Genomic DNA, 13,269 nt, shown 5'->3' with positions numbered 1-13,269 from the left:
TTTGCTGCAAATTCAAATTGCCTTCGGCCTTTGTATTGGTCACAACATATACAAAATGGGTATGATGCACACTTGTAATTTTTTCTTTTTTTAATCTTGTTATTTGAAGCTTGGAAATGTTGAATATACTTTGTTGTTTAGAAAAATAATTTCTTAAAGTGGTGATTTTTGCTTGTTTGATTGATAATGGTTTAAGTTGTGAGGACATAAATAATTATTGTCTCCCTGTATTTTTGTTTCAATATGAGCTACGTATTATCTGTATCAATTAATATTTGTGCTGAAATTTTCCAAATAGTAAAATACCATAGTACCATATTGTGCAGTGTTGTATGATATCTTATGTATGTGGTGGTGGTGGTGGTTATGTTGGTGGTTTCTTTACCTGGCTGCTACGAAAGCATATTTTGATATTGAATCATCTTTTCAATGTACATGAACTTGAAGATTGGAGGTACCATCACAAATATGAAAAAAATTACCAGTTAACTGACTTTGAATTTGTTAGTCGCTGTACATGTCAACAAGTAATAATAGTTTCATTGTATATGTTCATGTACAGTTATCATCTGAATTATTCATACCCCTTGTAAATTTGATGTTTTTGTGTGTTTTAGTAATTTAAGAAAGGTGGATCTATTGGATTAATTAGGGCCTTTGTTGAATACTTTTAGATCTAACTGAGCTTTCATATGTCACATACATAATCTATAATTATGTACATTGTTTGTAACACCTCTACAAGTGAACAACCAATTTCCATTTTGTATGGACAATAAATCGGTTCAATTATCAAGAAACAGAAATCAGGACATATCTATTTTCACAGACTTATAAAATTACAAAACCTGGTAGGGGTATGAGTAATTTATGTGTGAACTGTTTGTCCATTAAAATGTGTAGAATGCAAGTACCAGCATAAATATGAGACGTAATTACCAGTAAAATTAAGTTTGAATTTGTTGGTTGATGTACATGTCAGTTTCAAGCTTTATTCATTCTCTAGTTTAAGACATTAACATTAATATATACAAAGCATTGCAAAGGTGAAATACAATGTTCATTAAATGAATTTGTACAAAATAAGAAAAGGGCCCGGCCATCATTAGCCTATTGAAAGGTGACAGGCTGATGGTCACAAGAATTGGCGAGTTATGAAATAAATATTTATGTGGAAGAGAAACAGTATGGAAAGACAAAGGTGTTCGGGAATAAATTAGACAATTATGTTAAATTTAATTTTTTTTTTAAATAAAATCATATTTTCATAAATTTCCAATGGAAAAACATGTTTGTATAACGAAATCATGTAAAACAAATTGTTACAAACTAAGTTATTGAAAAAACAACTGATCATTTCATTCTATTTGTACAAAATAATTACAGGCCTCTTAATGCATTTTTAATTTGTTTTGGATAAAATAAATATGGTAATTTTTGTATTTGCTTGTAGGATTTTAAACGTGGGAGCAGTGCTTTTTTGTTAGCTATTCATATCTGTGAAGTTTCAGCGTTTTTATAATTATGGTATGTTTTGTATTTGCTTGACGCGACTTTAGATGTTGGAGCAGTGCTTCTAGATTTGTTTATGTACCAGTAATATTCATGTCATCTATTAAGTTCAGCGTACCGGTACATTTGATGGTTTGGTTTCCGCATAGAATTCTGTGAGAATATATACCATCGATACAATCACCTTGACTTTCAACCAAGGGTAATTTCAATATCCATACCCACTCTGATTGGATTGCATGGCTTTAAAGCCTATCTGCACTACTTGTATCTACTTGCACCCTCTACATAGCAAACAATGCCTAAGCAGTATCTGTTGATCCCCTTTTTCTTATGTTAATTGAGAGCTGATTTGATGAGATAACCACCTGTCGGTGACCATGGCAGGGAGGTCTAATCCCTCCTGGCCAAACTAGTGCAGACAGGCTTTTGAAAAAAAAGTTGTATTGCTCTTTTCGACCGACCAAAAATTCTTAAAATCTATGGTCATCAGCTTTCTTTTTACTTTTTTTTTAGATTAAAACATGTTTAATGAATACAAAAAATATGTATCAAAGTTTTCAAAACTAAAAATATCAGCCCAAAGAGGGAGGAAAAGCCCCCCCCCCCCCCCCCCCAAAAAAATAGACCGACCGACCCAGGTGCTGGCACCTAAGGGGCAGTACCTTTTTTTTGTTAGGCCTATTGTTCATGCTCCTGCCATTGAATGGCCCTGAAGTTGATTTTTAAGAGGCATTATTTTGAAAGTCTATGTGATTGTTCTCGAGTTCTTCTCGTGGAGCAGAATAATCAGGTGTATAGGTGTAGTGCTAGTTTTAGGGAAAAATTAAGGCTTGCCATTTGTTTTTGTTCTTTTCATGATGGTGGTAAGACAGCAAAAAATATTAGAGGCTAAAAGTGTACTGGTACTAAAAGATTTGCAAGTCATCTTTGTATGTTTAGGTTGGTTTAACAATGCATACAAGATGCAATGAATGAAACTGATTTGAAAGCTTTGGTGTCTATGAAAAATTTATTGTCTTTAGTGCGTTATTCTTTTGTCCATATTTGATTCTACCTTTTCAATTATTCTGTGATTTATTTCTTTGTCTTTGCGCTCTCCATGATGCTATTTGTTACACGTGTCAGACATGTTTAGTTACTTTAAAACAAAATAGATTAGAGATACATAACTTAGTAACTTACACTATCTGAGGATTCTGAGCAGCAGCGAAGCAACTTGATTGGTCTGTTTTGGGAGACCCCTTACAGGGACTGCTGGTGTGACCAGCTATCACCAATTATCTGTTGATGCCTGAACTGGCAATTGTTCATAATTGCAAAATACCTTTAAAAAAATTAATACTTCGTACTAATTTTACATCACACAATTGAAAATTACCTCTGAACAAGAGATTATACATAAATGTTTCTGAAAAATGATGATTAATAAGTGTGTGAAGTTGGTGTGAAAATCAGATTCCAGGAATATGTCAAACAGTAAATTGTGAAATTGTCAGTTTTAAACTGTGTGCTTGGATATGGTATTGATTTTGAATTGCAAATAGTACTATAGTTTTTATAGCAGCAAAGTCTTTCATGTGGGATGTAAGTAGGCTCATGTGAAATATTAGTTTTAGAATAGTACATATAAATGCCACTTTGACTAAGAGAGTAATTTGCTTGCCGAATTGAAATAATAAAGTAAGTTATACTTTTTTATTGAACATCAACTGAATTGTGTATTTCCTGTTTGATCTCTCTCTCGTCTCTCCTTCTCTCTCCCTCCCTCTCTCGTCTCTCCCTCCCTCTCTCATCTTTCTCTTTCTTATCTCTCTCTCATCTCTCTCTTGCCTTTCTCCCTCTCTTGCTCTCTTTCTCGTGTCTGTCTCCCTCTCTCTTTCTCTCTCATCTCTCCCTCTCTTCTCTCCCTCTCGTCTCTCGCCTCTCTTGTCTCTCTCATTTCTCTCTCTCTTGTCTCTCTCTTATCTATCCCTCTCTTGCTATCTCTTTCTCTCTCTTTCTCTCGTCTCTCCCTTTCTCTCATCTCTCCCTCTCTCTCTGTCTCGTGTCTTTCCTTCTCTCTTCCTCTCGTGTCTCTCTCCCTCTCTCGTCTCTCTCTCTGTCTCGTGTCTTTCCTTCTCTCTCCCTCTCGTGTCTCTCTCTCTCTCTCTTCTCTCCCTCTCTTGCTCTCTCGTCTCTCCCTCTCTCTCTGTCTCGTGTCTTTCCTTCTCTCTCCCTCTCGTGTCTCTCTCTCTCTCTCTTCTCTCCCTCTCTTGCTCTCTCGTCTCTCCCTCTCTCTCTGTCTCGTGTCTTTCCTTCTCTCTCCCTCTCGTGTCTCTCTCTCTCTCTCTTCTCTCTCTCTCTTGCTCTCTCGTCTCTCCCTCTCTCTCTGTCTCGTGTCTTTCCTTCTCTCTCCCTCTCGTGTCTCTCTCTCTCTCTCTTCTCTCCCTCTCTTGCTCTCTCGTCTCTCCCTCTCTCTCTGTCTCGTGTCTTTCCTTCTCTCTCCCTCTCGTGTCTCTCTCTCTCTCTCTTCTCTCTCTCTCTTGCTCTCTCGTCTCTCCCTCTCTCTCTCACTCTCGTGTCTTTCCTTCTCTCTCCCTCTCGTGTCTCTCTCTCTCTCTCTTCTCTCCCTCTCTTGCTCTCTCGTCTCTCCCTCTCTCTCTGTCTCGTGCCTTTCCTTCTCTCTTCCTCTCGTGTCTCTCTCTCTTCTCTCCCTCTCTTGCTCTCTCTTCTCTCCCTCTCTCTCTCTCTCTCTCTCTCATGTCTTTCCTTCTCTCTCCATCTCGTGTCTCTCTCTCTCTCTCTCTTCTCTCCCTCTCTTGCTCTCTCGTCTCTCCCTCTCTCTCTCTCTCTCTCTCTCATGTCTTTCCTTCTCTCTCCATCTCGTGTCTCTCTCTCTCTCTCTTCTCTCCCTCTCTTGCTCTCTCGTCTCTCCCTCTCTCTCTCTCTCTCTCTCTCTCTCTCTCATGTCTTTCCTTCTCTCTTCTCTCGCTCTCTCCCTCTCATGTCTCTCCCTCTCACTCTCTCCCTTTCTCCTATTTTTTTTGCATCTTTTCTCATTCTATCCATCTCTCTTCTTAATAAGTCAAAAAGTCACAACTAATCTCAAGCTAAGCTTTCTACTTCTGTACTTTGTATTTTTCATTCCATTTCTGAAAATAACATGCAATCCACACTGATATTATTCAAACTTGGTGGATTATACCCTTATACAGAAACGGAAATAAAGAGAAATAGAAGTGGTCAGCTCTCTTATAAATGAATTACGATGAGATAAGATGGCTACTTTATAGTGTCACTATAATAGTCTACGGTAGTTGACTTACAGTACACCTCTCAAAATATTTATGTCGATTCATACTCTAAATGAATATCAAGCTTGTCAAAACTTTGAGGGTGAAACATGTCATACAGGGAATCTAAAAAAAGAGGAGGGAGGAGGAGAGAGAGAGAAGAAGAAGAGGAGGTAGGAGATAGACAGAGAGAGAGAGAGAAGAAGAGGGAGGAGGAGACGAAGAGAGTTCTTCCCATTCTCTTCCTAATAAATGAATTAAGATGAGATTAGTTAGTTACTTTACAGTTTGACTATCAATGTATTCTGGTAGTGGACATACAGTATGCATCTCAAAATGTGTACGTCGATTCATATTCCAAATGAATATCCAGCTTGCTAAAACAAATTAGGGTGAAACATGTTATACAGGGCTCCTAAAAAAAGAGAGAAAGGAAGTAGGAGATAGAGAAGAAGAAGAAGAGGAGGAGGAGAAGAGGCGGAGAGGGAGAGAGAGAGAGAGAGAGAGAGAGAAGAAGAAGAAGAGGACAAGAGGCGGAGAGGGAGAGAGAGAGAGAGAGAGAGAGAGAAGAAGAAGAAAAAGAAGAAGAAGAAGAGGGAGGAGAAGTGGAGAGTTCTTCCAATTCTCTTCCTGATAAATGAATTAAGATGAGATTAGATATTTACTTTACAGTTTGTTTATAACTGTCTTCTGGTAGTTGACATACAGTACATATCTCATAATGTTAATGTAGACTGAAATCCTAAATGAATATCCAGCTTTCTTCTTAATAAGTCAAAAAGTCACAACTAATCTCAAGCTAAGCTTTCTACTTCTGTACTTTGTATTTTTCATTCCATTTCTGAAAATAACATGCAATCCACACTGATATTATTCAAACTTGGTGGATTATACCCTTATACAGAAACGGAAATAAAGAGAAATAGAAGTGGTCAGCTCTCTTATAAATGAATTACGATGAGATAAGATGGCTACTTTATAGTGTCACTATAATAGTCTTCCGGTAGTTGACATACAGTACGCATCTCATAATCATTTGGCTAACTCATATTCTATATGAACATCCAGCTGGTTATAGAGTGATTGTAGCATCTTGAGAGTCTTGCGTTGGATTCCATCCACCTGATTGGCAGGACAATAATCATCATGTGACGATCTGAAATGATAACAAATTGGTAAAACTAAATTAATATATATTGTATGTGATTTTTGCCATCAACTTGTAGACTAACATTTGCACTTGTAACTTATAAGTTATTTATTCTAAGAGTAATTAATACTACCTTGCAGTTTAATGATATTGTAATTTCTACAAAATGTTATATTTAAGATGCATACTTATTATATAATCATTTGTATTTAAGTTGTATTTGAATATTTCACATGGTTTATGATACTTCTGATTCCATATCTGGTTTATTTATAATTTCAATTAATTTTGATGCAGTCCTTATTTTACAGTTTAGTGATATTACAGTTTAATGATATTGTAATTTCTATTGCATAATGTTGTATGATATGTATTTTAAGATGCATAATTGTTATATTGAATACAATAATTTGTATTTAAGTTGTATTTTTATATTTTACATGGTTTATTATAATTCTGAGCCCATATCTGGTTTATTTATATATTTTAATCAATTTCGATGCAGTCTTTATTTTGTGTAATGTCACATTCTTTTTTGCCGTTTACTTGTAATTCAATGTTTTTAACATGTTTCTTTAGTATTTCTCACTTTTCCTTCCTTATCCTTTCTTCTTTCTCTTGCGCTTAGAAACATTGTATGAAGCGCATTATAAATGTAATGTATTATTATTATTATTATTATGTAACATTTTACAGCATGAACACAAACGTTCTAATATCTACATATCTTAAGAAATCATTTAACCTTTTGTGGAAAGTTCGATTTTATAAATACTAATCTGATACACCTACATGTAGTATACAAATTAACTACGATTAGTTCAGCCCCTTCTTTGGTGGATTGGCAAAAACAGCAGGTTATAAAGGAGGTAATGAGCTTTATCGTTGTGTTTATAATTTTTATATCAAAAGAAGATAATTTAGGTCCAAAAATATCTGAAGAATTTTTACCCATAAAGTACTGACTTCTTTTATTCCTATAACTCACCTTGAGATGGTCACCATGGTAGGTGTATGCATCTTCCCGAGAAGTTCTCTCATCGTCGCGATCAAGCTATCGATCTCCTCGTCAGAGCTGACGTGATGGGGGAGCTCACCGTGATCGTCGCACGTCAGCCCCGCCATGTGCACCATCTCCGGGTCGAGGCACTCCGGTTCAATGTCGGGCGTCGACCGAAGAGATCGGACCAGTTCAACAATCTTGAGGAAACTAAAGAGCATAAATAAGAATGTTTGAGATATAAAGAGGCCAGAGGCAGAGCATGGGCCCGAATATTAGGAGGACACCAGCATCATGGGAGGGGAGGGGGGGGGGGGGCGGGGCGGGGAGGGGGTCATGACAACAAAAGCTTCAAAAGGTCATGGGCAAAGCTAGAGAAAAGGCCTTAAGCGTTAGCAATCGTGTTCATGGCACTCAATTAGCAGGGGCAGGGGGGTGAGGGGTGGGGGCAGGCGGTTAATGTATCATTATTTACATTTCCTTCTTCTTTTTCTTTTCTTGTCTGTTTGTATTTGGGATGGGAGTAGCACATAATTTACCTCTAGACATCCCAAAAATTCCCCTCACATGGAAATATCTAAGTGAATTTTTTTATGGGTAAAATAACAAAAGCTACATGAATTTTACCACAAAGCGACGAAAATAGCACAAGTCATTTTGGGGCCTACAATTTCGTACAATTCACAAATTTACACTCTCAAACAAGAGAGGTTAAATTACCTATCTTGGTCACCGAACGATGCATCATAATCTTCACCATTGAATGAAGCCTTCAGCCCAGCAGACAGTTCGCTGATCTGCTTTGCTCTTCTCTTCTGACAAGCTCCCAGTGCTTGTGCAGAGTCATCTACGGGAGCAGCGAATCTATACAGCTCATCCATCAAACCGTATTGCTCCTGAAGAAAAAGAGAGCAAGAAAAGACACAAAATCCAAGATTTTATATATTCCTACATCTTTGCTAAAATAAAACTCTTTTGGGGGGGTATAATTCTATATACTTGTATATGTATGTACCTGGTGCTCCGTTCTAACAACCTACTAACAAGCCTTGACATCTAGGGGCATTCACATTCTCTTCTAGGTGATCGATTATTTACTGCCTGTGCATTGAGATTGTGGAATGGTCTTCCCCAAATCCTTCGCTCTTGTCACCACTTATTCACTTTTCAGAACTCAAGTTTGAGTTTGAGTTTGAAGTTATCCAAAACAAAAAGTAAATCAATACAACAAATCAAATATAAATGGTTAACATTGAAAGGATAAATGGGACCAGAAAATAGCATTTAATGCTAATCGTGTCTGGTACCACTAACACACAAAAGTAACTAAAGACATACCTATTTCAGATTGCTTACAATTAGTCACTGCCATTTTTTTTTTTTCTTTCCCAGTTAGAATCATGAAGAGACATTTTTGGTAGTTTTTCAGTGTCATCAGCGCCTATGATTATCGGTAGGCAACTAGATGTTGGTGCTTTATAAATTCCTGGATTGGATTGGATTGGATTGGATCCGAACCATTTATTTCATATTCTTATTTTGTCTTACATGCTTTTTATATTTTATTTTTAATGTAAATAAAAGTGAACTGAAATGAAATGAATTGTCGCCAGAGCAAATGTAGGATCACCAAGGGGGTGTTTCACAAAGACCAAGATCGTCTTTAAGTTGGACTTAACTATGGCAGGCCATTCATGCCACTGGTTGCTCTCACCATTGGTCTCTCAATTATGATCTTTAGATAATATTTTTTCCTTCAATAATGAACTACTGTATCAAAATATGTAGATTCTGTAGATTTGTAACCATTATTTGTACATCCCTTGAGAGACCAATGCCAGTAAACGGCGAGAACAAACAGTGGCATGAATGGCCTGCCATAGTTAAGTCCAACTTAAAGTTCATCTTAGTCTTTGTGAAACACCCCCATGTATCTCCATGCCCTTTCAGTGGAAGGCAATTTACCTTTGTGTACATTTGCTTGAATGGGTTCCTTGTAGAAAAGAAATCCAAATCGATGTCTAAAATGAATCTTCCACTGAATTCTGAGAACTTCTGCACAACAGCGTCATTTGTGACGGACGACGGAGCCCCTGATCCTTGCACTTGTTGAGTACCATCTCCGCTCACCAAATTGGCAACACTACTATTGCATCCACTACTATTGCACTTGAGAGAGTTAAATGTATGTAGAGGTGCATCACCGCCACTACTAAATTGTAAAGAATCATCTTTCTTCATCACCTGCTCACAGTCGCGGTTGTTCAAATTGGCACCATTATCAGCACAGTCATGACAGTCTCTTTGTTCAGTACCGCTATAAGGTTTCTGAGTTGGACAGTTCCTCTGACCATCTACGTCTTGTTCATTGTCAGTAGTACATGACTTCTTCTGTAATGTTGAAGAGTTGCTGTGTTCTGTGGCAGGTGAAAGGCCTATGTTCTCTTGGTTTCTACTCGTCATCGAGTGTGAACATGCCAATTTGTCTGGCTTCTCAGTATCCCCATTGGGTTCAACATTGTTCTGATCATGTCCTGCATTTGATGAACCTCTGTCACTCTCAAAGAATGTTCTGCTTTGCGTTTCAATGTCAGCATCTTGAATATTTACACGTTTTCTAACGCCATGATTGTCATTCTCTACGGTAGATGCTGGTTTGTGTCTCGACTCTTCACAGACTGACGGGGAAGTAGAGAAGTTGCTGCTTCTCAGACAGTCTGTTTCCATGGTTACAACATTGATGATCGCATCCTTGCTGTTCTCAAGTTCTTCTTCAGAAGCAAAGAGGAGGTCACTGAGAAAGTAACTATCTGGCCAGTTGACTCTGGTGTAAAGTATGAGATTGGGAAGAGAGTAAGGAAACGATCAACTTATGCAACAATATTAAGGGGGTGTTTTACAAAGACTAATATCGACTTTCAGTTGGACTTTACTATGGCAGGCCATTCATGCCACTGGTTGCTCTCACCATTGGTCTCTCAATTATGATTTTTAGATCATATTTTTTCCTTCAATAATGAACTATCAAAAAAGGTAAATTCTGTAGATTTGTGGCCTCGATTTGTACGTCCCTTGAGAGACCAATTACCAGTAAATGGTGAGAGCAAACAGTGGCATGAACAGCCTGCAATAGTTAAGTCCAACTTAAGTCAATCTTTGTCTTTGTGAAACATTCCCCTGATCAGGCTCTCCTGTAAAAATGCTTAATAACGAATCATTATTATTATATTATAATTTTTGTGTGGCAAATACTGGGTTGAAGAAGATTTGTTTTCACTCAATGATACCCGACAATAATGGCAGCTACTGAAAGATAAGAGTTACAGAAATTATATCGATAGCATTACTATCATTTTCACACTCACCTTAATTTTCCAGATGAACTGTCTCTTCCAACTTTGACCTTCCGTGACCCCTCAGGAAGTTGATCAGCCCATGGTGGTTTGACCCAGGTCACATGACCAATATGACCTGCATAAATGGCCGGCATAATCCAGTTCTCAATGCTTAGGGCACTGCAAGACAACAAAATAAATAATGATAATGATATTGAACCAGTCTTTCAGAGGTGCCGTGGTCGAGTGATTAAGTCGCCAGACTGTTGATCACAAGGTCCGTGGTTCGAGACCCGTCGCAGCACTAATGTCCTTTGGCAAGACATTGATCTATATTTGCCACACTCAACCCAGGTGATGTTAATGGGTACCTGGCAGGAATTAATTCTTTGAAATACTAGAGCGCCGCAATGGCAGCACAGCTAAAGCTAGGGTAATAATCTCCAAGTTTGGAAGCGCTTAGTGATTCTAATAAGCGCTATATAAAAACTGAGTATTATTATTATTATTATTTTAGAGCGTATTGATGTACCTCTCTATGTGCATCCTTTTGGTTTGGATATTCAAGTTCAAGTTCACTTTATTCAATATTTTCATTAAATATGTACAAAGAAAAGCAAACACATAAAAGTTAAAATATAATACATGTATCAATATATAACATGAGAATAACACAGTTCGAGAAGACATGAAGAACAAGGGGTAAAAAAAACATTTAAACATACTTACTTTACTTTAATACACGATGTTGTAGGTCTAAGCCTGTTCATTGATCCAGGATTCTTCTATGATTACTGCTATTTGTGGATGGAGGAGGTTGTGTAATAACATGAGACAATAGACAACACCTAGACCGGCTCATACAAAAGGCTTGCATTCTTTGACCAGTGACTATCAATTCTATTCTACCACATACATTAATGAAAGTATTTGGAGACTAGACAGGGGCTTATGTAAAAGTCTGTCTTCAGTGATTGTTTAAAAGGCTACATGTATGTACCCGGTACTGGTTCATTATTTAAATTATTATTTTATTCAATAAAAAGGGAAAAAAGGGAAATTATTTACTATTATTATCCTAGCTCTAGTAACCATCTTCAGTGCATAGTACATGTACGTTTCAAGGAATAAATCCTTCCAGATACCCACTTATAACCTGGGAAGAGAGAGACAATGGTAGATATTAAAGGCCCTGTACAGTATTTGAACCTCTGTCTGCAGAATACTTTTTTAGCAATAGAGTTGTGGAAGTGTGGAACGGTCTCCCAGAAAACATTGTGGCAGCTGGGTCGGTCAACTCATTTAAAGACCGTCAATACTACTGGGCCAGAATGGATTAGACAACCCAGCCAGGTCACTGACAGGTGGCTATCACATCAACTCATCTCTCAACTAACATAAGAAAAAGAGGATCATGGGGGACCAACAGGCACCGATTGGGGAAGTTTTCTGGTTTTTTAAAATAGACTTGATAGTCACTGGTCAAAGAATGCAATTAGCCTTCTGTATGAGCCGGTATAGGTGTTGTCTGTTGTCCCATATGTTATTTCACAATCTCCTCCATCCACAAATGGCAGTAACCATGGAAGAATCCTGGATCGATGAACAGGCTTAGACCTACAACATTGTGTATTAAAGTGAAGTAAAGTAAAGAAGAAACAATTTGGGCTGCGTCTCACAAAACCATCATAAGTAGTAGTACAAGTTGAGCGACATCCTATTGAAATGCGTGTATTAAGTTTAAAATGCGTTTCAATAGGATGTCGCTCAACTTGTTTCGTGAGATGCAGCCCTGATGACCAAGTTTAATATTGGCAAATTTGAAAATCTGTTAACGTTTTTAATACCAGTATGCTCTTGGATAACAATCAAGTTGACTTTTGAATGTCGACTGATGATCCCCTTGAAACAAAATCTAACAACGGCCGTTATGGGTTATTTATGGCTTCCCTGAGTATCCCACTCACTCCAATAAATCCTGCTTCTCAAAGACAGTATCTGCAGGCATGTCGGTGTCTATCTGTAAATCAGGATGGGAGTCAAAGTGGAGCATGGCTATCCCTTCAAACGGTAAATGCCTCGTCGCAACGGCTCTGTAGATAGGCTCAAGAACCTGAAGAAGAAGAACAAAAAGGAAGAAATAACATTATTTTCTTCAAGGAGCTAGGTAGGTCTATACAGGCTACACATGTGCAACTTGAAATTCTGAGGTTTGTTTTCCTTGTATGTTTAATTTTGAGTGATTCAATGCATGCTTCCTATACAAATTACAACATAGAGGTCGCAGACGTTTTTTTTTCTCAAAATATATAGACCCTAGACCTAGTCGACTAGATCTAGCCCAATGTCATTCAAAAATGTAGAATCTTGTGATATGGTCACTGTCTAATGCCTGTAATTGTAAAGACATTAGATGATTAGTCATCTTTGTTTTTTCATTATTTCAAGAATTGAAATTTGAATGGATAATTTTCATACAAAAACTCAAATCATAATCATTTGCATTTCACAGAATTTTCTGTATTTTGTTGTTGTGAAAAACTCTCAGTCTCTCATTGATTGATCTTGTACACCAAAATATTATTACTTTCTGTAATTTGAAATGGTCACGACTTTCATGACTTTTGACTTTTTGAGCTCACACACACAGTACTAACTTCAGGGAGCTCCCACGCCCATCTTCGGGGTCGGAGCTCCCTTGACTCGAGTTAACACAGGACAGGACAACATACATCTCGTCTGAAAGACATCGATAGAAGTAAGTGGGACTGAGCTGAGGAAAAAAAATATTCGTTTGGTTAGTCCAGAACGCAGAATAATGCAGCCAACAAAATATTGGTGAAATGTACATAATTACCTCATTGTGATTTTCCACTATCCATACAGGTAGCTTGTTGTATTGACGAAGGGCTGACATTTTCCACAGAAATACCCCAACCTAAACAGCCTCAGGAGCAATTCGACTAGAATTATTTTTCAGCAACCTCAAATAGAGTC

At 37.6% G+C, this 13,269-nt stretch overlaps 1 protein-coding gene across 1 annotated transcript; it reads right to left on the bottom strand.

Annotated features, from left to right (window-relative positions):
* Positions 1 to 5,590: 5,590 nt before the first annotated feature.
* Positions 5,591 to 13,243, bottom strand: LOC576446 (UPF0489 protein C5orf22 homolog). The gene is made up of 7 exons (XM_776753.5): positions 13,130 to 13,243; positions 12,240 to 12,385; positions 10,303 to 10,452; positions 8,903 to 9,761; positions 7,658 to 7,833; positions 6,926 to 7,147; positions 5,591 to 5,943 (listed from the first exon to the last, which is right to left on the bottom strand). Exons 1-7 carry the CDS (start codon positions 13,187 to 13,189, stop codon positions 5,820 to 5,822), a joined length of 1,737 nt encoding a protein of 578 aa, XP_781846.2. The 5' UTR covers positions 13,190 to 13,243; the 3' UTR covers positions 5,591 to 5,819.
* Positions 13,244 to 13,269: the final 26 nt, after the last annotated feature.

The sequence above is a fragment of the Strongylocentrotus purpuratus genome, unplaced genomic scaffold (assembly GCF_000002235.5).
Source record: "Strongylocentrotus purpuratus isolate Spur 01 unplaced genomic scaffold, Spur_5.0 spur5_scaffold_18, whole genome shotgun sequence".
Classification (NCBI taxonomy): Eukaryota; Metazoa; Echinodermata; class Echinoidea; order Camarodonta; family Strongylocentrotidae; genus Strongylocentrotus; species Strongylocentrotus purpuratus.
Note: the sequence above shows the minus strand (reverse complement) of the source record. Positions and strands in the feature narration are given on the sequence as shown.